The 24,525-nt window shown below is 45.6% G+C and overlaps 1 protein-coding gene across 1 annotated transcript in view; it reads right to left on the bottom strand.

The window, feature by feature from the left end:
• Pmfbp1 (polyamine modulated factor 1 binding protein 1) overlaps nucleotides 1-24,050 on the bottom strand; it is a 41,627-nt gene extending 17,577 nt beyond the window's left edge. The window contains exons 1-6 of the mRNA XM_041650327.1: nucleotides 24,000-24,050; nucleotides 19,071-19,226; nucleotides 9,787-10,035; nucleotides 6,428-6,649; nucleotides 1,411-1,581; nucleotides 1,027-1,137 (exon numbers count right to left, since the gene is read on the bottom strand). Of these exons, the coding sequence (XP_041506261.1) occupies nucleotides 1,027-1,137; nucleotides 1,411-1,581; nucleotides 6,428-6,649; nucleotides 9,787-10,035; nucleotides 19,071-19,226; nucleotides 24,000-24,050 (960 nt within the window). The remainder of the gene's footprint in view (nucleotides 1-1,026; nucleotides 1,138-1,410; nucleotides 1,582-6,427; nucleotides 6,650-9,786; nucleotides 10,036-19,070; nucleotides 19,227-23,999) is intronic.
• Between the last annotated feature and the right edge of the window lie 475 nt (nucleotides 24,051-24,525).

The raw sequence follows: 24,525 nt of genomic DNA, 5'->3' as shown, positions 1-24,525 counted from the left end.
CAGGAAAAGTCTTATCACACTACAGATGGTGTGGTCACCACCACTTAGACAAACAGTGACGGCATTCGTAGTTCCAAGGAAGATCGTCAAGGTTCAGTATCCATGCCACAGTCACCTGACTTTCTGGAAAGTCCTGAAGAGTCTGCCTGCCCACATTAGAGGTCCCCTTGGAGAACTTAAGGTCTGTTTTTTCCTTTCTCGGCTCATTCTCTGTTCCCGCTACACACCTCCTCTCCAGGCAGACCCAGGCAAGCTTGTGTTACCTTCTTCACAGTGTGCTAGCGAGGCTGCTTGTCACAGGCCTCATGCTGAGGCATGGCAGACTCAAGGGCTTGTCTGTGGGGCCTGTGTTTTGACTATCAGTTTACCGAAACCTGTTATTTGTTGACATGGCTTACCTGCTTATTTATTATAAGAAACAACTTGAGACACCGCTCTTAAAAATATTCTATGTGCATGTATGTGGGTTTGTGTGTGGGTGTTTGTGAGTGCCATTGCCCATGGAGGACGGAAGTGCCCGATACTTCTAGAGCTGAAGTTAATGGAGGTTGTGAGCTGCCTGATATGGGTGCTGGGAACTACACTGAGGGCCTTTGCAACTTGGGTGATTTTAACTGCTGAATCATTTCTCTAGGCCAAGTTTTGATACTGCTTCAAAGTTATAGAATTAAAAAAATGAATGAGTTTTACTGATAATTTTCCCCATGTTTGTTCTTTTCAATTCAAGACAGGTCATAGATGTTTGCAGAGTCTTTCTGAGTCTTTCAGGCCAACAGGAGTACTGTCTTGCTTGGATGAAACATTAGAAGTGGACGAGAAGGTGGATGAAGTTCCACGGTCTATCTAACGCTGCTGCAGTCTTTGGGGCTGGAATATGCTATACACAGTAGTATCCTTTGGCAAGGCTGGCCAAGGTCATACAAATACAGAACACTTACACACTATGGTATCGAGATAAAAATAATCACAGAAATCCAGAAACAAGCCCCCTTAGTGTAATCCCACAGAGAAGCAAAGGCATGTCACCTTTTTGATGTCCTCGCAGTCTTCTGAGGAGGTAGGGGGATGCCTGTGGGTGGCTGTGTAGGAAGCGAAGTCAGCTTGTAATTTTATCAAAGCCTCCTCACGCTCTAGAACCTGCAAGCGGTCATGTCAATCAGGGTGAGCAATTAATAACACACACACACACACACAAACACACACACTACTATTGCAGTGGGTTCCTCTCTGCAGCATGGGCTGGTGGTATATTTCTATAATTCACTGTACCCTTCCCACGGGTCGGGATGGATAAGAAAGAATTGAGCTCTCAGGCTTACATCAGGCTGTCTAAGGCAAATTTAGTTGACTCCCTTTTTCGTGGCTCCATGGGGAGTCTGTTAAGCTAACGTTCTAAAGAGAGACCCATACCAAAGCGTTGCTGCAGGCCAGTTTATTCCGAAGCTCCTGGATGAGGTCATCCTGCTCAGAAACCTTTTGCCAAACTTCAGACAGTCGCTTTAGGGTCTCCTGATGCTCTTGAATCACGCACGGAGAAGTGTAGATGCGTACCTTCGAGTGGTCGCCCTTGTTCTCAGGCTCCTGGGACATTCAAAAAGGATGGGTTGGTTTTGTTTGTACTTTGCAAGTCAACGTCAGAGTCTTACTAGACTCTAAAAGTGTTCTACAAGTGTGTGTTCGCCTTCAGTTAGCAGGACGTCCTTAACAGAAGGAAAACATCAGCCAGCACAGATACAAGATGAAGTCCCCGGTGGTTCTCAAGAGCATAACTCTGTGCTCCTCGTGACTCAGGTACCTCTTCTGTGACATCCTGTGCTACCAGTGTTTTCAGGAGCTGGGAAGTGGCATGCTAGGCATATCTGTGTGTGCATGTCTAACCCAACTTGTGTCCTTTTACATACGAGAGTGCGACTGTGCACAGTGGTAATGATTGTCCTCATTTGACAGTTTGTCAAGGATATTTTCCACAATTATTTGTAGATCTGTGTGTGTGTGTGTGTGTGTGTGTTTGCGCGCGCGCGCACGTGTGTGTGCTTATGACTAGTGTGTGTGGGAACCAGAGGTCAACATTGGGTCTCTCCCTCAATCATTCTCTGGTTTATTTTTGGAGACAGACTTTCCTATTGAACCTGGAACTCATGGATCTGGCCAGACTGGTTGACCAGCAAGCCCCAGGGATTTTTTTTTTCGTCTTTATTTCCTCGATGTGGGGTTTCCAAGAGTGCCTTCAAGCTTGACATTTTTTGTTTTGTTTTGTTTTTTTTTGAGACAGGTTTCTCTGTAGCTTTGGAGCCTGTCCTGGAACTAGCTCTTGTAGACCAGGCTGGTCTCGAACTCACAGAGATCCACCTGCCCCTGTCTCCTGAGTGCTGGGATTAAAGGTGTGCACCACTGCCGCCCAGCCAAACTTGACATTTTTATGTGGCTCCTGGGACTCAAACCCTTCTCATCGTGCTTGTAGGATAAACCTTTCCTGAGTCTTCTCCTCCTAGTCTGTCTTGTTCTCAAAATTAGTTTCAAATTACAGAAGTATTTGTGTCTGTAGTCTCTTTAAAAAAGCATGTGACATTGTAGGCAAGTATATTTTTCTTTGACTACTACCTGTAGTCCTGTGCCCTCTCTTTATAGAGAGGACAAATAGTGCACACACTTCTAAGACATTATTTCTACACTTATGTTATAAACAAATCTATAGGATAATGAGTTATGTTGGACTAAAATGGATTTTGAAACCTAAGATGTCTTAGAGATTTACTCATGGTATAAGTTCTTCTATTCTACCTTGTCCTTTCTAATTGTTTTAAAATGCATTTATTCAATCTCTTGTTGATGGGCATATAGTATATTTATGTTTCTTTTTTTTTCTAAAATAGAAGCTGAATACTTTTGCACATCAGTCTTTGAGTGCCTGTTTTGGCAAGTGTGTAGATTAAATTTCTAGTATTGGTACTGTAGTTCACGGCCCAAACTGAAATATGTTTTGCCAAGATGTTTTTAGTGTGTGTGAACGTGCATGCCGGTATATATGGACGCCAGGGGAAAACCCATGAGTCATCTTTAGGGACACTTTCCCCCTCCTTTGAGACAGGGTGTCTCATTGGCCTGGAACTCACCAATTAGGCTAGACTGGCTGGCCAGTGAGCCCCAGGGATCTTCTACTCTCCAGTTCCCCATGCTCAGATTGCAAGCATGCACCACCACACTCAGCGTTTTTACGTGGGTTCTGGGGATCAAACTCAAGTCCAAGGGCTTTCCTGACAGAGCCACCTCCGCAGCACCACTAAATCTAAAAGTTTTCCGCAGACAGCTGAAGTTGCATGGCTTGCTATCCATCTGTAGTTGTAATGTCTGCAGTAGTAATGGGGGGCACTGTTGTGGGGTATTTGTACCCTGTGCGAATATCTTGCTGTGATTGGTGTAATAAAGAGCTGACTGGCCAATAGCTAGGCAGGAGGTATAGATGGGACTTCCAGGGACAGCGAGGACTCTGGGAAGAAGAAAGGTGGAGATGCCAGGAGATGCAGAGAAAGCAGGATATGCAGGAGGAGAGGTAACAGCCATGAGACACATGGCATAGCATAGATAAATATAAATGGGTTATTTTAAGTTATAAGAGCTAGTTAAAAACAAGCCTGAGCTCTAGGCTGAGCTTTCATAATTAATTAGAAGTCTCCGTGTCATTATTGGGGGCTGGATGGACAGACAAAGACTTGTTACAGGGAACTGAGGCACATAGTTAAACTAGCTCGGAGTTCCAGGGTGGATAGTGGATCTCGGCCCCAATAGACTGTTCTCCCTAATCCCTAACTCCTGAAGCAAGCTAATTTTAGAAATAGTTCACGTTCATTGAACGTGAAAGTTGCTGGAGAAAGGTCAGTCAGCAACCCAGAATTGGTCACAGATGATGCTTATGTAAATAATTTAGCACACAGGAGGCAAAAGATTGGGAAACATAATAGAAAAAGGACACAGCAAGAAAATACCTACAGGTTCTAATATCATCTTAATTCTATAGGATAAAAATGGAAATTGATTTAAAAGTCATAAAAGAATAACTCCCTGAATATAGCTCTCCGGATGAAGAGTACATTAAGCATTGAGAGGTGTGATAAAGACTAAACTAAAACATCTTCAGCCTGTCCCCACCACCCTGAGTCAGGGAAAAGAGATGACCTATGACCTATGAGACATAAGACAGAGATTGAGATCACAGACTTTGGTACTGAGCAGTACAAAGCAACACAGCAAGGCCTTCAGAGGCCCCGGGGAAGACGATTTGTTAGTTTGTACATCCAGCTGACTAGCATTCAGGATTATGTCCAAAAGATCCTTGGATAGACATGAAAATATTGAGAAAGCTTGCCACTGGTGACCGTTTTTGAATGCATTAAGAAGAAATTATTGGATCACAAAGGGAAGTATGAGGATGGGGACCAGGTGAGGTGCGAGGCTCGGCAAGGATGTGCAAACATTGGAGCCGTTTGTCATCTCAGAGAAAAGATATTTCCCTATGTGATACGAACTGCTCCAAAGCTTTAAAAAAAACCTGGAGAGTTTCCTCCCTCATCTTAGGATGCATAAGTCAGATGTCAGTATGAGGTGAGAACACGGGGCTGGGGTCTAGTCAGGTGTAGGGCTCTTGCCTAGTCTGTGCGAAGTCCTGGGTGACTCCCAGGAAAAAATAAAGATAGATAGATAGACAGACAGAAATTTAAACTGTCAAATTAACCTTGCTTCTTTAAATTTAATAATAAAACAGTTTTTAAAGTGGCATTATAATCGAGTAGAGTTTATTTCAGGAACACAAGGATTATTAATATATGGAAATTTATTAATATGAGAAAATATTACCTATTTCATTAAGGGACAGTTCCAGCCCATGCTGATTTGAATTTTCCCTGTATCCCTGGTTGACCTTGAATTTGCAATCCCTCTGCCTCAGCCTCTCAAGTGTTGGGATTATAAGCATGTGCCATCAAGTCTGGCAAGGATATAAACAGTTATATCTTCAACTTGAGAAAAAGTTATTAATGAGAAACTGAGAACAACCTTGTGTTTAATGATGAGATCTAGGAACACTTTTTTTCAATTTTTGATTTTTAATTTTTTTTATTCATCTATTTATTTTACATCCTAGCCACAGCTTCCCTCCACATTCTCCTCTCCAGTCCACCCCCTCACTCTAATCCCCCAATCCCTTCCTCTTCTGTCTCCATCCAGGAAGGGACAGGTTTCCCATGAATATCAATAAAACATGGCATAACAAGTTGCAGTAAGACTAAGCACCTCCCCGTGTATTAAGGCTGGGCAAGGCAACCCAGTATGAGGAGTAGGGTCCCAAAAGTCAGTAAAAGAGTTGGCGACAGTCCCTCTTCCCACTATCAGGAGTCCCATAAGAGGACCAAGCTATACAACTGTAACATACATGCAGAGTGCCTAGGTCAGTCCCATGCAGCTCCCTGGTTGCCTGTTCAGTCTCTGTGAGCCCCCATGAGGCCAGGTTAGTTATATGAGCCTTCCTGTGAAGTCCTTGACCCCTCTGGCTCCTACACTCTTTTCTCCTCCTCCTCCTCCTCATCTGCAAGATTTCCGAACTCTGCCTGTTTGGCTGTGGGTCTCTGCATCTGCCTCTCTGATGACAAGTTGGGCCAGGCACCAATCTGGTCACAGGAGGCGGCCAGTGCAGGCTACTTATCCACTATTGTTAGGAGTCTAAACTGGGGTACGGCCCATAAACTTCTGGGAGATTTCCCTGCACCAGGCTTCCACCCAACCCAGAAATGCCCCCCAGCAGTCCTCCTTAGCACTCTCCCCCCTCTGTCCTACCCGCTTCAGTCACTCACAAAATCTCTCTGTTTCCCCTTCCCAGGGAGGTCTGGGTGTCTCCCCACGAACCTTCCTTGTTACCTAGTCTCTCTGGATCTGTGGATTACAGCATGGCCATCCTTTATTTTACAACTAATCTCCACTAGTGAGTGAGCACATACCATATTTGTCTTTCTTGGTCTGGGTTACCTCACTCAAGATGATTTTTTTTCTAGTTCCATCCATTTGCCTTCAAATTTCCTAGTGTCTTTGCTTTTAACAGCTGAGTAATACTCCATTGTGTAAATGTACCACATTTTCTTTATCCATTTCTTGGTTGAGGGGCATCTAGATCATTTAGGAAAACTTTGTTTAACGCGAGGAACAAAGACGCTCTGAGAGGCAACTCAGTCCAATGAGACAGAACTCATGGTAGTTAACCACCCCCATCTCTTTTTGAGACAGAGCCTCTCTATGTAGTCCTGACTGTCCTGGAACTCACTCTGTAGACCAGGCTGTCTTCAAACTCACAGAGAGGTCTCCTCTGCCTCCCAAGTGCTGGGATTAAAGGGAAATGTGTCTGGATGGGCTGCAGCTGCCGGCTAAGGCGTTTGGTCCCTACCTGGCCGATGATTCCGCTGAGTTCTCCCTCCAGCATCTTCACTTGACATTCCAGCAGCTCGATGTTGCTCAGGGAGGTCTGGTACTTGTCCCTGTAGAGGTTTAGGCTCCGTTCTAGGGAGATAATCTTGTCCCCCGCCAAGGCGAGCTGCTCTTGCGCCAGATGGAGCTTCTCCCCAGTGTTCTTATTATGGTTCCCCATTTCCTCCTCATAGAGAATGACCTGTAAGTGTGGGAGGGGAACCGCGCTGAACCCATGCAAGAGGCCAACCAGGAAGGGAAGGCTAGGACCGTGAGATCCATAGTAAGCGCCTCTAGACTAGAAGCCGCAGTGAACAGTGTAAGTACAACACAGGTCTAAGTGCCCCATCATTTAGTATCAGGTTGTTAGCGACTGGAGCACTAAATAGGCTCATCTGCTTAGAACTAAGCTCTTTTTTTTTGTTTGTTTGTTTTTTGTTTTTCAAGACAGGGTTTCTCTGCAGCTTTGGAGCCTGTCCTGGCACTAACTCTTGTAGACCAGGCTGGTCTCGAACTCACAGAGATCCGCCTGACTCTGCCTCCCAAGTGCTGGGATTAAAGGCGTGCGCCACCAACGCCCGGCAGAACTAAGCTCTTAAAGGCAGCAATTGTGTCTTCTCTTCTCTCTGACATTTGGTAGCGATGGAATAAACACCTGCTGATTAACAGGAATAAGTTTGAGCCATTCCCTTTTTTCCTGAAAGGACTTGGAATGCCCATGTCCTTCCGTGGCTGGGCTCTCTCTAGGGATCTAATTAGGAAAGAATAGAGTCCCACATGCTCACGGTTTCGTGTCGGCAAGTTCCCAAGAGACAGTGAGGGGCCATGATCCGAAGTTCCTCTGAGATCTGCATGGTCCTTATGTGGATGACTTTTCTAATCTGTCATCTGATAGGTATCTCTAGGATTCTCGCGAGCGTCCCACTGAGTGAGGACAAGCTCTCCACATGGGAGACACAGCCTCACCTCTCCCACAATCTTAAGGAGACCCGATTTGAAATTAGCAAGTTACTGTCTACAACTGAGTGTGCTGAGTTGCATGTCGAGTTGTGTGTGTTTCGAGGAGTCTGCAGGAGGTTCGCCATGGAAGGCTTCATATGTTTCAAACTGTCCAACTCTTGACAGAAACTGGCCCATTAATTAAGCTGGTTAAACTAATTGCCTCACCCGAGATCCCTCTTAGGAAAGGATTATTTAGTTGACGGTGTCTGTTAGGGAGAGAGGAGAGAGGGGCGTTTGATGTTCATGTGTTACAGCAGAAAGGGCTGGCTCTACTCACATTCCCGTAGCATTTCCTATTTTTAAACATATATATGTTGTGCTTGCACATACACATGTGTCTATATGTAGTATGTGTATGGGGCCAGCTCTGTTGGTAGCCATGTAAATTGGTTTGAGGACCCCTGAAGACAGCGAATTCTGAGCGCTGGCTATTTCTTTGCACACAGCCCTTTCCAGCGCCAAGCACTTTTGGCTGCTTGCTCCTTCAGCCAGAGGAAAGTTAGGTGAGACCTGCTGATGAGTGAATACCCCCAGGAGTGAATGCCAGTGGTGTGGGTTGGGGGTCCACTCTGAGGACTGTTCCACAATATCTTCCAGAGCTCCCCAGGGGTTGAACCCTGGTTGCCTAGAGCAAGTCATAGACTTCATTTGACCAAACCTCCCCATGCTTCTGGGAATCACTTCCTGGATTCAGTACATGACGGTGCTCATAGACTCATCTCAGGGTCTGCTGCTGGTAGAACACAGCCTTAGACAGGGTGCGATGCTTCTGTGTTAAAGACGTCAAGGGAGGTAAACAGAATGTTTAGAAAACATTTAGTTTTTCCAGATTGCGGTCTCTGACCTCTGCTTGCCAAATGCTGTCCCTAGTCTCCTCCTTAATAGCTAAATGTTAATTTGATTTTGACTGGGGGCAGCAATATGTCTCCCAAACACCACATTTCTTGGCTTCCTAGGAACTAGCATTAGTCTCTCTCTCTCTCTCTCCTCTCTCTTCTCTCTCTCTCTCTCTCTCTCTCTCTCTCTCTCTGTAACTTCTGGCAAGTGTCCTTAAAAGGAAAACGTACTTTCTTCCCATCTTCCCTTTCGCCTGGGTTATTTGGAATAGCAATGTGATTGCCGGAGTTCTGGCAGTCACTTCAGGGGACCCAGGGAATGGACATCTTAAGTAGATGGAAGGATAAAGCTAAAAGTCAGACTTTAGGATCCTGATGACACATGCAGTTGTCATAACAGCAACAGGCCACCTGCCTCTGACTGTCGCTAACAGCTCTTTCTGGTCCTTGCTGCTAAGTAGCATCCCAGCTAATTCGGGGGTGCTTTATCCAGGTTGGGCTCTGGTGTAGGGTGCAGTGAACAGCCAGTTGGAACACTTAGAGCTTTGTTAAACCACAGTTGAAGCTCGCAGACTTCCCCCAAATGACATTTTGCGGGATAACCTTTCTTTCTTCCTCTCCCATCCATTTTCACAAACTCTTTCTAAGCCATACTATGCCCTTTAAAGAATTTTCTGTGCTCTCTATACAGCCCTCTTTCAAGCCCCTGGAGTTAGTCTTTAAGGAAAAACACTGTCTAAAATACTCCTTGGAATTTTCGTTAAGTCTGAAAAAGAAACTGTCAGGGGCAGGCACGCCTGTGAGTCTGCCTGCCCCATTACTTCAGAGCCACAGTGCTAAGACTGCCTACGCCCCTACTGCCAAGCCGAGCCAAGTCCTGTGGGTCTTTGGAATGTACTTGAAATTTCACTGGGATGATGGTCGTTGCTTTAAAAAAATATTGCTCTGGAGCACCAATATAAGTGAATGTGGAAAATGCACTTACGCTAAGTCTGTAGCTCTACAACTCTAGCCTGAAGAACAATATGGCCCTTAGTGACCCACTCCAAACCGGGGCTGGACATCTTACCATTTGTGCGGTGCCAGGGATTTATACAGCTCCCAAAGCCAACTTTCCTAAAAACACTCAACTTAATGGATCTTTTACTTTTTCTTTTCTTTTTTAACTCTGAGAGATCTGGAGTCTTTTGTACTTTAACAACCCTAACAATATGGAGGAGATGGCCTCTCACGCATAGATACACCACACGTGCGTGTGTGTGTGCAGGAGCCCCACCCTCCGCACACATTAATACCGGCTCTCTCAACCTAGTCCTGCCAGTTCATTGAGTTTCCCTCTGCTAACCTTCAGGTGGGTCATGCACTAGGGAGGGGGGCTCTTAGGTCTGCTCCAGGTGGTGCAAGGCCCTCCCTTTGAAATGTGGTGCTTGCCTGCCGTTGGGGAGGGAGTGCTGGAGGTGCACGGGCACCTGGGACAGGCCAGAGGTCAATCTCGAGATACCTCATCTTCCTTGAGCTTGCAGTGATGGTGAAGAAGAACCAGGTCGGAGGTCTGCTTCTCCAGGATAGACTGGTACTGCAGCAGCGAGCAATAGGAGGTCTGCAGCTCCTGGGTGCGGAACTCCAGCTCCTGCTGCAGGGTCAGCAGCTTCTTCTTCAGCTGCTGCAGCTGCCTCAGGTGACACTGCTTATTGGCCCCGAAGTCCACGAGGGTCTCCTTGAAGACTAGCGTCTGGGCTTGCTTCTTGTTCTACAGCATGGGCAGGATGTAGAGAACAGGGTCAGAGGTCATAGAGCGGCCTTTTTGTGTTTGTTCAACCGTTCACACCCAGCTCTCCACCCTCTGATGCTTTCATCCACAGAGAAATGTCTAAACATTTCTTTACATGCCTCAAGCACTGTATCACTTCATATTCCTGTTCTGCGAGAAGGAATCAAAAGAAGAAATGACCCTTCTTGGAAAAAAGTTAAAATGACATTTATTTATTCATTTGTATGGTTGGGTGGGTATGCAACCTACCGTGGTGGACAAGCGGAGGTCAGAGGGCAATTTTTGGGAATTGGTTTTCTCCTTCCACCAACTCGGGCCATCAAGAATGGTGGCAAGTCCCTTTATCCACTGAGCCATCTCACTGCCCTGTGTCCCCAATCCAGAGCTATTATTATTCATGTAGGCCAGAAGAAAAGTAATCATTCATATAAAGGATCTATAGAGATATGGTTAACACTGTGCTTACTTGTTTCATGCACGTGGAAAGAAGACAAGCTTGGGCTGGGAGGAAGTAAAGTTTTGGTCAATGGTTCCTGAAGTGACTTAAGTATTAAGAGTACCCAGGTAACAGAGCTAAGTTTGTGGGAGGAGACATGAAATTCCCTCCTATAGAGTGAGCCTTAAGTTCCACTATAGGCAGCTGCGGGCTACCCACAAGACGGAAGTGGCACTCTTGCTCCCCTGAAGCTACCTCACTGGGCTGGTGATTGCTGTAGTTTGTCGATTTTCCAGCTTTGTAGGACCACGGATTGCTTTTTTTCCCGGGCACCTCACACAGCACCTTCCAACGCTGTGCCAGTCAGCCTTCAGAAGGCTTCCGGATCAGTTCCAGCTCAGTTTCTCCAAGTCCTGTGTTCAGAGTGTGTGGTGTGCTCAGCACTAGGATCTTAAAGATGTCTTTGCTTATGGAGGACACTGGATGAGGGCTGATGGGCAAGGGAGGACAGAGAGTATTACTTGCAGCCTAGCCTAGGGCAAGGGAGGACAGAGAGTATTACTTGCAGCCTAGCCTAGAGCAACGGTGTGCTGCCTTCCTAGGCTCAGGTATGTTTCTTTCTGTGTAGCTTGCGCCGTGTGAATTTCTGTGCCGTGTGAAGGGGGGCAGGTCAGGCCAGTTCAGTTGGTATTTGGGGCCTTACCATGAGCCACTGTGCACTAGTTTCCATTCACCTTCTGCCATGCAGATCGGGCAGCCTCGGTTGACAATTCAGTCCTGGTCCAAGTCTAGCGTCACAGGGCAATGGGCTACATTTCTTCGGTGTCATTCCAGCCTGTCCTGGTCTCCATCATGATTTCCAGGTCTGTCTGGGACTTTGTAGGGAGGAAGACTGACTCAAAGGAGGGAGAAGAGGTGACAACCCTCACTAACTTCCCCTATCACCACCGTGATGTGCTCAGCAATCAGAGTTTTACCTTCAGGTTCTGGGAGACTACTAAGAGCAACGATGGCTATATTGTTTTTCAGTCTCTTGGACTCAAGGCATTACAAATTATGTTTCGATAGTTTCGTTGAAGTTTAATAATTTATAAATGATAAAAATCCTGCCATTGATAAGTATGCAATTTCTTAATTGTGCTCTATTTGTAAAATTATGAGAGCGGGCTGTGGGCATGGCTCCGTTAGTAAAGCACTTGCTATACAAGCATCAAGGCCGGAGGTCAAATCCCCAGAAGCCATGTAAAAGCCAAGCATTGTCTTTGGAGGCTGTAGCAATAGCACTGGTTATGTGGGGAGAGAGTAGAGACAGGTGGATAGACAGACTGCCCAAGCTTGTTAGCCAGCCAATCGGTGATCTTTGGATTCAGTGAGAGACCCCGTCTCAAGAGAGAAAGTGGGATAGTGGAAGGCATCTCGTGTGGCCTCTATAAGCACAGATATCTGCACATGTGCATTCTACACACACATACATACATATCTTTCATAGCGTTTACCAAGGACACACGGCACAGTCTACCGAAAGTCAGCTGTAAGAAAGCCAAACCAGGAGCAGAGAAAGTGCACAGGAGGTGACTATGGAAGAATCTGGCAAGGAGAGAGTGGTCTGGAGCAATGTCGTAGGTTGGATCCTAGATCTATTTTGAAAATAGAGCCTTCAGAATTCACCACTGAGTTAGATGTTAGGCTGTGGGGGAATCATGGCCGTCCAGACAAGAGTGACTGGAGTCACTGGAGAGATGGGATTTTAATGAAGTTTAGTTGAGATCCTAGGGTAAGAAACCGTAGGTGAGAAGGGTGGTGGTGGCAAGGATGAGATACTGACAGCCCAGCTCAGGACCACAAAGACAAATCCTGATGGTGTCAGCCCAATCGGTATTCCTTTTTCCCAGCCCTCTTTGAAACTGACCTCGCTTCCCATGCCTTGGAATTCAGAAGATGGACAAGAAATGAACCATGGTTGTCACCAAGCAAAAGAAATATTCAGCAAAGACAAGTTTAGTATTTGGATCCAGTAACTTATGAATGCTGCCCCTAGGAAGGGGACGAAATCTGTATTTACAGAATGTAGTTGTGATTGTCTGTGTTTATATAAAATCCTGCTAGGTGCGTTTAGTCTCCCCAAGCTAATGCTGCCGTTCTCACAACTCACTTGCTAATGAGGTTTGGAGAAGAGGGAGTTGGGCATGCGTGTGGATGTGTGTGACACACACACTCTCTTCTCTTTCTGTCTCTCTGTCTGTCTCTCCATCTACATATACCCCACGCAGGCACACAAATGTCTCTACAGGGAAGGATCCAAGAGCTCAAATCCTTTTTTCTATACAGATAGAGGGGCTATTGGGAGCTATAGTGGAAAAAAAACTTCTTGCAGTTAAATAATGTGGGCAGAGCTTAAGTGTGGCATGAACATTTTGAGTTAGAGCTGATTCTGAGGGACTCGCTTCAATGAAGAGAATACCCCAAGTCCCTGATCATATGAGCTCAAGTCATTTTTTCTCTTGACTTTTTTTTTTTTTCAGGCAAGTTGATTGCTGAAGGTTAAGACCTAGGATCTAGTAGAACTTTAGATCTGCCCCTCTGCTGCTGGATGCGGAGGCTTCGCTGGAAACTCTACCGCCGTCTCCTTGGGTGTATTCCTTCCTTGCCTCTCCCTCATGTCTCCACTCTTCTCTCCATTGTCCAAAAGGACGAGAAAAGCCCTCGTCGTTTGAAAGCAGCAAATTGTCTTTTCCTCCTAGCACCTGGGGATGCCAGAGAGTTCAGACTTGCTCACTGGCTTTGAGGCTTCCTGTGGGTATAAGATGTCGTTTCCTGAGTGCTGCGCACGAATCCCTCCATCCTGGCAGCCATACTAATGAACTGCGAGTCGTTTCTCTTCCTCACAGCTCATGCGGAATCCTGGATTTGACGTTAGTTGGAGGGAACACGATAGAACAGCCAGATGGTGGGGTGTTTTGAACTCTTGCCGTATGTAACAAATACAGCACCTGGACTAATGCCACCGGTTAGGAAGACCCAAGAACCAAGCCCACAGAGAAGCTGGAATTTTATGGGATGGGAATTTTAGACATTTGCATATTAGAGGTGCCTATGGGTTTGGAGACACCAAATTTTATAGATGAGGAGAAATGTCTAAAATTAGTTCAGACCTATTAAATTTCTGCTTATTTGTCCTTATATATTTAAAAGTTTGTTTTCTTAACTCTTGATAAATATGAAGCAATAATAATAGGTTAAATTGAATAATGGGTTAAAACAAATGATAGGTTAAATTCACAGTTTACTTATACGCGTGACAAAGGACAGATTCGGACAGTCACCGTTACACTTTCTATCGTGTGTGTGTGTGTGTGTGTGTGTGTGAATACATGTGGGACCAGAGGTTGAAATCAGGTGTCTTTTTCTTCAATTACTTTTCACCTTAATATTTTGAGACAGGGTCTCTTACTGAATCCGGAGCTTGCCAGTTCGACTAGGCCAGCTCTGAGCTGCTCCAGGAATTTGCCATTTCCTCCTAAGCTCTAGCCCTAGATTGACAGATGTGCGCCACCACAGCCAGCACTAACACAGCTGCTGGGGAGCTTCATCCAGATCCTCACGCTTGCACCGAAATCTCCTTACCCATGATGCCACCTCCCCAGTCCCCGTCTTCTTTTCAAAAGTTTTTTTTTCCTAACGAATATATAGACATTATATTCTTCCTTGAGTTTTAATTTGGAATCTGGAAAGAAAAGAAAAAACCCAAGCAAGTTGGAAGCGCCTTTAAAGAAGTAATCCCAGCTCCCTAGGTAACTGTCCAGGGTTGGATGTGACTCTGGAAACCATCTGGTCTACCCGATTTCTCTGCTAGATTTCTGCCCTGGTCTTAGCCACATGAAAAGCTGGAGATGTCTGGTTGCCCATAGGAAGCTGTTCCCATATTTCACCAACCTTTCAGCCCCACTGGAAGTGAAAGTCAAAGAGACGGTAACTATTGCTCCTTCCTTGCCTATGAGGCCACTTGAGCGCGGAAGGAAATTAATTGGCCTGGCATGATTCGTTTTTTTCGAAAAGTCACATTGGTTCCCACCCAATACTTTGTGCCTTTGAAGCCGATGCTAATTGATTGATGTTAAGTTCTGTATTTTCCCTGGTACTGAAGTGAGGCTGACAAGTCTATAATTACCAGGATTGTCCTCTCTCCCTTTTTAAGAGGATGAGCACTTCATTTACCCTTTTTCAGTCTACAGGGACTGCTTGATCCTCTTGCGTTCTCAAAAATAATCACTGGCAGCTATGTAATAACACCTGCCAATTCCTTAAGCACTCCTAGAAGAATGTCATCAGGCCCTGCTGATTTGCCTAAAGCTGGCTTTTCAAAAATACTTTAACCATTTCTTCCTTCTTCAGGCTTGCGCGTTCTGCCATCACGGGTTGGCACTGTTCTGATAACTGTGCCCCTGATAGTTTTCTTTATTCATTTAAGAACTTAGGATTCCGCTGTCTTTCCCCCAGTCATTGCCATGAGCTTCCTTTCCCGTCTTGGAGGTGTGGTGTGAGATACTTCCTCGGACCCCCACGTTAACCTTCTTTATCGCTAGAGAGGCTTGCACGTCACTGCCTATGTAATCTATAAATTATGGGCACTTTTGTTGAGCACAGAGCTGCACATTCAGTGACAGGCATTTTATTAAAATGAATGTTTGTGGTTTAGACAGTTTTCTCACTGGACCTCTGCTTACATAGGGGCCCATTTTTAAAAAAGCTATTTTGGAATGATTCTTTCTCTATTCCTAGACAAATGCCAAAAGTAGGACAAATTTCTCATGCATCCTCCATTGTATTGTCCCAATGTTACCTTCTTATGCAACTCGACCAAGAAACTAACTCTGGTTAGATGATTAGGGATGAAACTAGATACAGTTTTTGAATTTTGTATATTTTCTATTAATTTTTATTTTCTGTTCTCTCATCCAATTCAGAACCTCCCACTGTATTTAGCAAATTCATTAAAATTGCTTCCATTAGCAGTGGTTGAAAATGATAGTGTGATAATGCTCACCAGGCTTCTACTAATCTTCAGATCGTCAACTAATTGCCTTCACTTGAAAGAATAATATTTTCTTTATATCTATTTATACTAAAAATGGTGCCCTCCATCTGTCTCCAAGATTAGTTCAATGATATGAGTTCTGGTCCCTGGGTATGCTCCCCAAACCCCCACCAGTGAGTAAAACCTGGGCAAATTGCTAAAAAGGCTCTCCTTTTTCTGATATTTATTTGGTTTCAGCTTGTGTGTGTGTGTGTGTTTCTGAGTACGCCTGCATTTGTGTGGAGGCTAGAAGCTGATGTCAGACATCTTCCTCACTTGCTGTCCATCTTATTTTTGGAGAAACAGTCTTTCACTAATGTGTAGCTTTCCTCCTTAATTTGACTGGTTGGCTAGCAAGGCCCGGGGGCTGTTCTGCCTCCACCTCTCCCGTGCTGAGGCTACAGGCATACATTGCTCCCATGTTTTATTTGAGTACTTTTTATGAGTTTGTAGGATTTGAACCCAAGTCTTCATGTTTGTGTATCAGGCACTTTTACCTACAGACCCATTTCTCAAGCTTCTGACTCATTTTAGAGCTGTGTCTTCCATATAACTCAGGCTAGCCTAGATTTTGCTTCATGGGCCAGGATGGATTTAGGTTGGTAATCCCCCTGCCTCTTGTTCCCTAGTTCTGGGATTTCAGGTGTGTAACACAGCATGCAATCTTGGACCACCATGTTATTTTAATATCTTAGCTGTTTTTTTCCTTCTTTCACCTTGAGTCACTCTGAGTAGAGTGAGCCGGGGGACACGGTATAAACTGAAGGACCTAATTCAGTCTCAGGGGCAGGCAAGTGCAGGCTGGTACCCAAAGGTGAAGTGCCCATCAGTTCTCTGTCTTGGGTATCCTACTTTAAAATAATTCCCTATCTTAAAATAAAAAAGATTTTATGCCAGCAGGTGGTGGCGCACGCCTTTAATCCCAGCACTCAGGAGGCAGAGGCAGGAGAATCTCTGTGAGTTCGAGGCCAGCCTGGCTTACAAGAGCTAGTTCCAGGACAGTTAGGGCTGTTACATGGGCTTTTACTCTGTCTTGACTCTAAAAGATTTTATTTTAAATGGTGTGTGTTTGTGTGTCTGAGTGTGCGTTTGTACCGGTGAATGCAGTACACATGGAGGTCAGAAGAGGGCGCCAGGCACCTAGAGCTGGAATTACAGGAGGTTGTGAGCTGCCCAGTGCTGGGAATCAACTCTGGTTTTCTGCAAGAGCAATCTGCTTCTGATGGCTGAGTCCTCTCTCCAGTCCCAGAACCTCATTCTATTTGCCACAAGCTCCGCTCTGCTCCTGGGGTTTGGAGTCTGTGTTCTTTGGTTTATAGGGCCATACACTTTCTCTTCCATTACCCATCTCTTCCTCCTTCTCTTTCCTTTGTTACACATAACATCTGATATAATAGTTTACTTTTCTCCCCTAAATATGGTCCTGAATCAGGACCTCCTGCCTATTTGCCCAGCTCCTCATCAGTATTAGTCAAAATTCCAGAAAGCCTGGTGTTTCTCCTTTGTCAACACGGAAAGCAGGTCTTGGAGGGGCTCCGAGGAGATAGGTGTAGGTCTCCATGTAATTGTGTGTTTGTACGCATAGCGTGCAATTTAGATTTTGCACTAAGTGCTAGGGAAAAAGAGCTTTGTTTTAAAGCTTGTCTCAAGCTGTTAGACCTTCTTCTGGGCAATTAGAATAATAAAATGCGATTTAATGCCTTTCTCCTTCTAAGCTGCCAGACGCATTTATAAGCCCATGGCTTCCTCCGACTGGGGCGATAAGTAAACTCATGGTAGCTGTGAGTGGAAATATCCTACAATGTTCATATTTAGAAAGAAATAAATTATGATCGTCTTCCTGAGATTGATTTAGGAAAACCAGCTGATTTTCTTTTAAACTTTTTTGGTGATTTTCCTGAGTAAGGTCAGTAAGAGGAGGTGGAATTGCTTGGCTGGTAGCGGATGCAGGCAGCTTCAGGGAACAATGTGTGGTTTATTTCGTGAAGTGGAACATCCTGGGAGCGTGGTAACAGATGCAATGAGGAGAGGCCAGCAATGTGTGGCTACCTACACAGCAGCTGGGGGTCTAACCCAGGGATTCCGCGAGGGTCTGAGCAGCAGTAACTATGTTTACATGGAACTTAGTTTACAATCAGAAAGAAAGGGGCCATAGTACGGAATTCTCAGAAATCATCCCATCTGCTCCCCAGATTTGTGTCAATGCATTTAGAGACTGGCTTAAATGCTTCAGGTTTCGAGTTTGCTAAGAGAAAGAGAGCCTCAAGTTGAAGGGAAATTGCTTAGTTGGTGCACTGTCTAGACCTAGAGGTTAAGGTTAATTCAAAGTCAGTTTTGAAGCTGGGCGGTGGTGGCACACTCCTTTAATCCCAGCACTCAGGAGGCAGAGGCAGGCGGATCTCTGGGAGTTCGAGGCCAACCTGGTCTACAAGAGCTAGTTCCAGGACAGGAACCAAAAGCTACGGAGAAACCCTGTCTCGAAAAATTAAAAAAAAAAAAAAAAAAGAGTCAGTTTTGAGAAAGACTGGCAAGGCGTAGTAAGGTCTGCCTTTTCACATTTGAATAGGGTATGGGTTACCACTTGACCTGCTTGGGCTGTGAAGTCAGGCCCCACAACGAGGCACTGAGGGTCAAGTAGCTTGTGTGGGAGGTGGTTGTAGAAAACTCAGCCACGTTAGGGATGGAGGCAAGGAAGGGGGAGAAGCAGGCTAAGCTTGCTATGACTGATCCACTGGGCTCAGTCTGATGGAGGAATTCTGGGGGAGAGCAAAGGGCCCCAGCCTTGAGTTAGCTTGGACTGAGGGGAAAGGGATGTGGTAATTTGATCAGTCTTCTCCCTATCTGTCCGTTATTGGTTGAGGACTCTCCGGCACGTGCTGATGGAATGACTGGATTCCAGCCTCCAGAAGAACGGCTTCCAGGCAGTGAGGCACAGTTGTGGCATTAAGAAGGGGCTGGAGAGATGGCTCAGAGGTTAAGAGCACTGCCTGCTCTTCCAAAGGTCCTGAGTTCAATTCCCAGCAACCACATGGTGGCTCACAACCATCTGTAATGAGATCTGGTGCCCTCTTCTGGCCTGCAGGAATACACGCAGACAAATACTGTATACTTAATAAATAAATAAATATTTTACAAAAAAGAACACCCGTCAGCTGATACGCAGAGATGTTTCAGAGAGGGCACAGTGGCATTCATTGCCATGGCTAACTCAGAAGTTTGCCCGAGACCCACACTTATATCACTGTGATCTAGTATTTTCAGGATGAGCTAAATCCAGATAAGGAGAAAGATAATATCCAATATCGTGATAATGCTGGAAATAGCTAGGTTGAAAAGCCCCAAAGCTAGGAATTATGTCAGACCACGTGTGGTATGATTAGTTCCCTCCCTGCTTGGTAATTCAGTACTTTGAGTAACCCACAGGAGAACTCAATTTAGTTCCCATCAAAAGAAGCTAGGGTAGTCAGGAGGGGCGAGGCAGGCAGCTGCTGCCCAGTGCCTTACGTGGCTCTTGTTCATCAGGGCCTCCTCCACACACAGCTGGTTCTCTTGCAAGGTCTTCCCCTGTCTCTTGCAGACGTCATGGAGATTCTTGATGTCGAGCTGCAGGCTCAAGAGCTTGCTGTTCAGGTTGTTCACTTCTCTGTCTCTCTCCCCGGCCTAGGCAGCCAGAAAAAACAAAATCATCAGTTAGGAGTGACCGAGGAAACACTTGCTTCCTTCACTTAGCAGGTTGACGGGGAGCTGAATTTGCTGCGAATCTGCTCGCCGCATCTCTGCTGATATTACTCATCTCGGGTAACATTTACACAGGATCCATTGGTGAGGTGTCTGAGTGCCCTGCATTAGTCAGACGATTACTTATTTATATTAATTAATCTTCGCCACGCTGCTGTGGGGGCATCAGACAATTCCCCTGTTTTTCAAGAGGAAGTCAGGGCCTAGAATGGTTCCAGGCACCCGGAGAACTGTCTATAAATATTAATGGTCTGCCACTGATGAAATAAACATATCGAGATGTCAAATGAACTTGTCAAGACCACAGTGAATCAGCGATGGAGCTGATGAGGGATTCTGAAGCCTCTCAACTTTCTCTTTATTCATTAACCACCGCCCCCCGCCCCCCACCCCCGCCTATTAACCCAGTGCTTTTCTTTACAAGGCTTACCATTGGGAGCAAAAGAGAAAGGCCTGGCCTGATCAGTAAGATCCCCTGACTTTGATTAGGAGTTAGAAGGGTTAGCTAATTGTTGCTAGATCAGAATGGAGAGTGGTGACTTGGATCAAAACAAAGTGTGCAGAGAGAAGCGACTTGGGTGGGGAGGGGGGTTGGGTACAAAGCGATGGCAAGTGGGTGGGCTCTCTACCCCCTCACAATGCCGGTTTCCAGCGTGGGTGGTGGGTAATGTGAGAAGAATTTAGCGGGGAGCATTCGGCACCCCTGAAAGCTTCCTTCCTATGCCTGCATTGCTCTTCTTCATGCTTTAGAGGAAAGAAGGAAGAAGAAGGAAGGAAAGGTTCCCAGCTCCCATGTGAACCAGCAAACTGGTTAGGGAGGTGGGGCTGGGGAGCCAAAGAGAGAAGGGGAAGAAACTCTTAAAGGGGACATTTACACAGAAGGCCTTTGGCTGAGGTTAGCCCGATCCTATAGGACAATGCAGGGCATGATTACATCTCAGAGTTGATCTTGATTGGTGGGAATGAGAGTTGAGTTCTCAAACTCTACACCAGTGATACAGTGGCCAAGGACTGAACCATGGGATGTGAGCGACCAAGCACTCCCAGCCCTCTGGTGACCCCAGTGGCCTTAAAGCAACTGTTTCCAGAGGAATTCAGGGGAGGGGACACAGCAATGGGACATGGATCTGAGCAGCCTTTCCAAAGCCTCACATCTGGTTAGAAGGAGGGTCAGCGGATCACCCATGGAGCCAGGATTCCGCCACCCTACCACACTGACGCGGCAGCTTCTGGAATACATGAACTACACAGCACACACTCTCGTGGGAACTAGAGGCCTGAGATGGACGCAGTAAATCAGGCCTTAGCGGACTGGTCCATTTGGAAGACCTTTGAGCAAGGCCAAGGTGGGCCAGAGGACAGTGTGGGAGCTGGAACCACAGTGTCAGGGTACCCGGAATCCAGAGTGTTCCCAGAAGCCTTCCATCTCAGCTGACTCACTTCTCCATTTCCATTTAGTACCTGCAGCCCCCCCCCCATCACTTTATAGTTTAATTAGGTTAACGGCTCGGCTTTGTCATTAAAAGGATTTCATTATCTCAAAACCTCTCCCTCCCCCTTTCTAGCTCCTGTCCCTCACTCCTCACTTTCAGAAAAATCACACTGGATGTCAACTGCCCCAGGCCTGTGATTACCATTAAGACAATTACCAGGGTTTCTCTTAAGAGAATGTGTGCAGAAGGTGGTTTTAAAAATTGGCATGCAGACACTTTTTTTTTTAACTTGAAAACAAGATGCACGGTCCCAGTGAGGGAGCAACTGCTTCACCCTGTTTCCGTGGAGGCCTTTCTCATGGTCGTGCTGCAAGGGATGGTGTGGAAACTCACAGGGGATGCTCAGGGTCCCTTGGCTCTGGCTGCAAAATCACTTCTATCATCTGTGAATTAGGCGCCAATGCCACGCTTGCCCTACATGAGGGTCTGAGAACGCTCTGCACCTTCGTCTTGATGCTGATTTTGATCTTCAGGTGAGGACCATGTCCTAGGGTTGCTTGGAATGGAGCCACATCCACCGAGGGCTCCATACTACAAAGCCAATGAGACCCAACTTGAGCTTCCCCAAGTTAACAGTTTAATGCACTTTCTCATGCTAGTGAAAACATCCACTCTCTAGAGGTTGGACTACCCTCTGAGTAGAAAGCCTAATGTTACCCCCTTCCTGTCTACCCACAGGAATTCAGAGCGGGCCTTCAGCGTCATGTTATTTGGATATTTAGGATCAGCTTGGGGTCTCTAAGGAAATGTCTTCATTCATAAAACTAGAGGCTTGGGAGAAATCGCCTTCCTTTGCAGTCCCTTAAACCAGTTGAATAGCAAATGTGTTTTGCTAGATGTCAGATGAAATTTGCTAAAATAAAAATGTAACGGTTCATTCATTCCTAAACAGCAAATCATAGAGGTCTTGAGGTATCAGAGCAGGAGCAAAGGCTCGTGAAGAACAATGAGATGCTCCCCAGCATCCATTTTAGATGCAGTTAGTTGTACGAAGTGGCTGTGCTCAGAAACTCCGGAAAGGCGAGTGTTCCTGGGGTCCTAGTAGATCTAATTTATAATATCTTCTACAAAACACTAGCTGTGAACTATTTATAATCCCAGGTCCTTTTTGTAGAATGAATTTCCAGGCAGATGCCTTTAGAGTATCAATATGCATTAGGTATGGATTTATTCCGACATTTCGTCAATCACAGCTCTGTCAGCAGTACTGGGGTAGGAGACAGACCAAGAGCTGTAGTGCTGATTCTTGGGTATCATCTGATCTCATCATGGATCTGAAGTTGTTAGTGACGTCTGAAATAACAAACCTCTGTTGCTAGGAGACGTTTCATCTCCATAAGCCGGGGACTCAGATACCCAGCTTTACTTAAGTAAGATTCCAACCTGGCTACTCTGCCTGGAAGCATATGACGTTGGCCGAGCTACCAATCCACAGGTAAAATAGTAAATGCCAATACTGCAGTCGCCTCCATGAGCCTGGAAAATAAGCTATTCAATGAGAGTGAGTTCTGCATGGGTTAAGCAAGCCACTGGTTAATTAGCAGAGCTCCTCAAATACGTGTCTTAAGAGGGGGATTGCATGTGGCTCTGAGTTTTAAAGGCCTGACAAACAGATTCATGTCTATTCTCAGGTCGAGCTGTGTCAGACTTCAGCTTATGACTCAGCAGCACTTGAGGGAAAAGAGTATCTAAGATTCAAAATGGTGGCATTCTGGCGGTTTGGGGACTTGAACAAGTTGGCTTTGAAAAACTGGGGTTGTAATTTCTAGGCTAGCTTTGGCGTCAAATGGTGACTTGGGTAATCGCCTGTGACAAATTCTCTAAGGATGAAGACAAATCTTCTACAAATAGTGGAAAGCCACTTTTATACCAATCTATGATGAGCGTTGTGCTTTAGGAAGCCGAAAGCTGAGGCTGAGATTTCTCAGCAGGTTACGACACTGGTCCCCCAAACCTCGGGAACTGGGAGATCAGAGACCCAAGAGGTAGAAGTTGTTTTCTGACCTCCACCTTGCCCCTATAAATAGATAAATGTAATGATACTTTATGAAATCAAAGCCATAAAAACTAATGTTGCCTCAGGAATTTTTACATTTTACTTGTGATAATTGAGTTTACACTTATTAACAGTAATTCCAAACACTAATATGGATATTGCTGACCAGAATCTCAAGTTTAATTTTATATAAAACATTGCAGTTTTTGTATTACTTTGGATGGGAATTAATGGAAAGTCATTCAAATTTTAGAAATTTTAGAAATAGCTCTGCTCGCATAGCAAATAGTATGGACATGTTAAATCCGGTGGCGCTGGCACACATGCAAGCAGGTACTAAATTTAGTATACACATGGTATATGGCAGAGATTGGCTACCTGTGAAATGTGAGTTGCTTTTTGTTGGCACTTCAGGCATTCCTTCATACTTTGGGCCATCATGTCCTGAGGGGCTAGTCTGATAGAGGGCAGGCTCCAGGAGAACAGAGATCTCTATTTCATTTGCTTTTCGAACCTCCAGCTCCTAGAACAATGCCTGGCACATTGAAGGTGTTCCAAAGACATACGTTAAATCGAAAAAAAAAATAGCCTAGAAAGTTCACACCAGACCCTTGTTCCCAGGAGAACTAGCAGCAGGTCCCATATGGCAATAGTAACCCAGCAGGAAAGCAGCATAAATGTTTGGGTTAGGAGCAGCTTACTTCTTGGCAGGAGCCCATGCCAATGTGAGACATCTCTACACTTATCCCCAATGGACCTTTTCCATCCTTTGTGGAACAAGGAAGGAATTAATACATAGAATTTGGCCAACTCTTTAACCACACAAAGCAGAAAACTCCATTTCGACATCCTACTAGATAAAAAAGAGATGTTGGCAACTATAAAAAAATGTCTATTAGGTGCTTTTACACCCAGTGCCTGATAGCTACCTAGCAAGCATCTGAAATCCCGCTCATCATGTATACTTCTAAGGCGAGGCGAAGGAGGCTCAGAGAGAGTGGGCAGCACAGTCCAGGTTACTCTGTTGTTAGATGTGGGCCCAGAGCTGCTGAGGCTTAAATCTGAGCCCTTAAATCTATGGTCTGTGGCTTGCTCTGTCCGTGGTATTTTATGATGGGTATACCTGGAATTTGGAGGCATGGAGCTTGCAAGAGATCCCTTTCCACAAAGGTTCACCTTCACATAGGTAGGAGCTGGGAGCCTTACCTCATCTTTCAGTCCCTTGGCAGTTCGCAATTCTCCTTTAAGCTTTAGCATTTTTGTGAGCTTTGTTATAAACCTGAAAAAGTCCAAGTGTTTAAGATGGAGAAAAGTATGAACGAGTCCAGCCCTTTAAGGATTTTCCCAGCTGGATGGATGCCCTCAGCTGGGGAGCTGGAAAAGTCTCCGTTAACAACACCGGCTTCTCTACCAATCTGCGTTTCCACGTGCGTTCAGACCTCTGCGAGGGAGGCAGAGCTGTAGTCTGCGTCTTTCCCAGAAAACCACCGTGTGCAGGACGAAAGAGTTTCTGAATTTGCTCCCCTAGGGAAGAAAAGGGTTTCGCTTCCTTTCTAAACTTCTGTGTATTCTGCAGGTCAGATACAGTTAAGACTTATTTAGCTTTTTTAATGATCCAGGCAGGACCATTATTTGTATGTGACCTATTTCCATACTAACTCTGGGTGGGGGCAAGATGACTCTTATCCCCATCACACAGAGGCAAGAAACTGAGACCCAGAGATGTGAAATG

Source organism: Microtus oregoni, unplaced genomic scaffold (genome assembly GCF_018167655.1).
Source record: "Microtus oregoni isolate MIOR12 unplaced genomic scaffold, Mior012 000004F_ref0000308, whole genome shotgun sequence".
Lineage (NCBI taxonomy): Eukaryota > Metazoa > Chordata > Mammalia > Rodentia > Cricetidae > Microtus > Microtus oregoni.
Note: the sequence above shows the minus strand (reverse complement) of the source record. Positions and strands in the feature narration are given on the sequence as shown.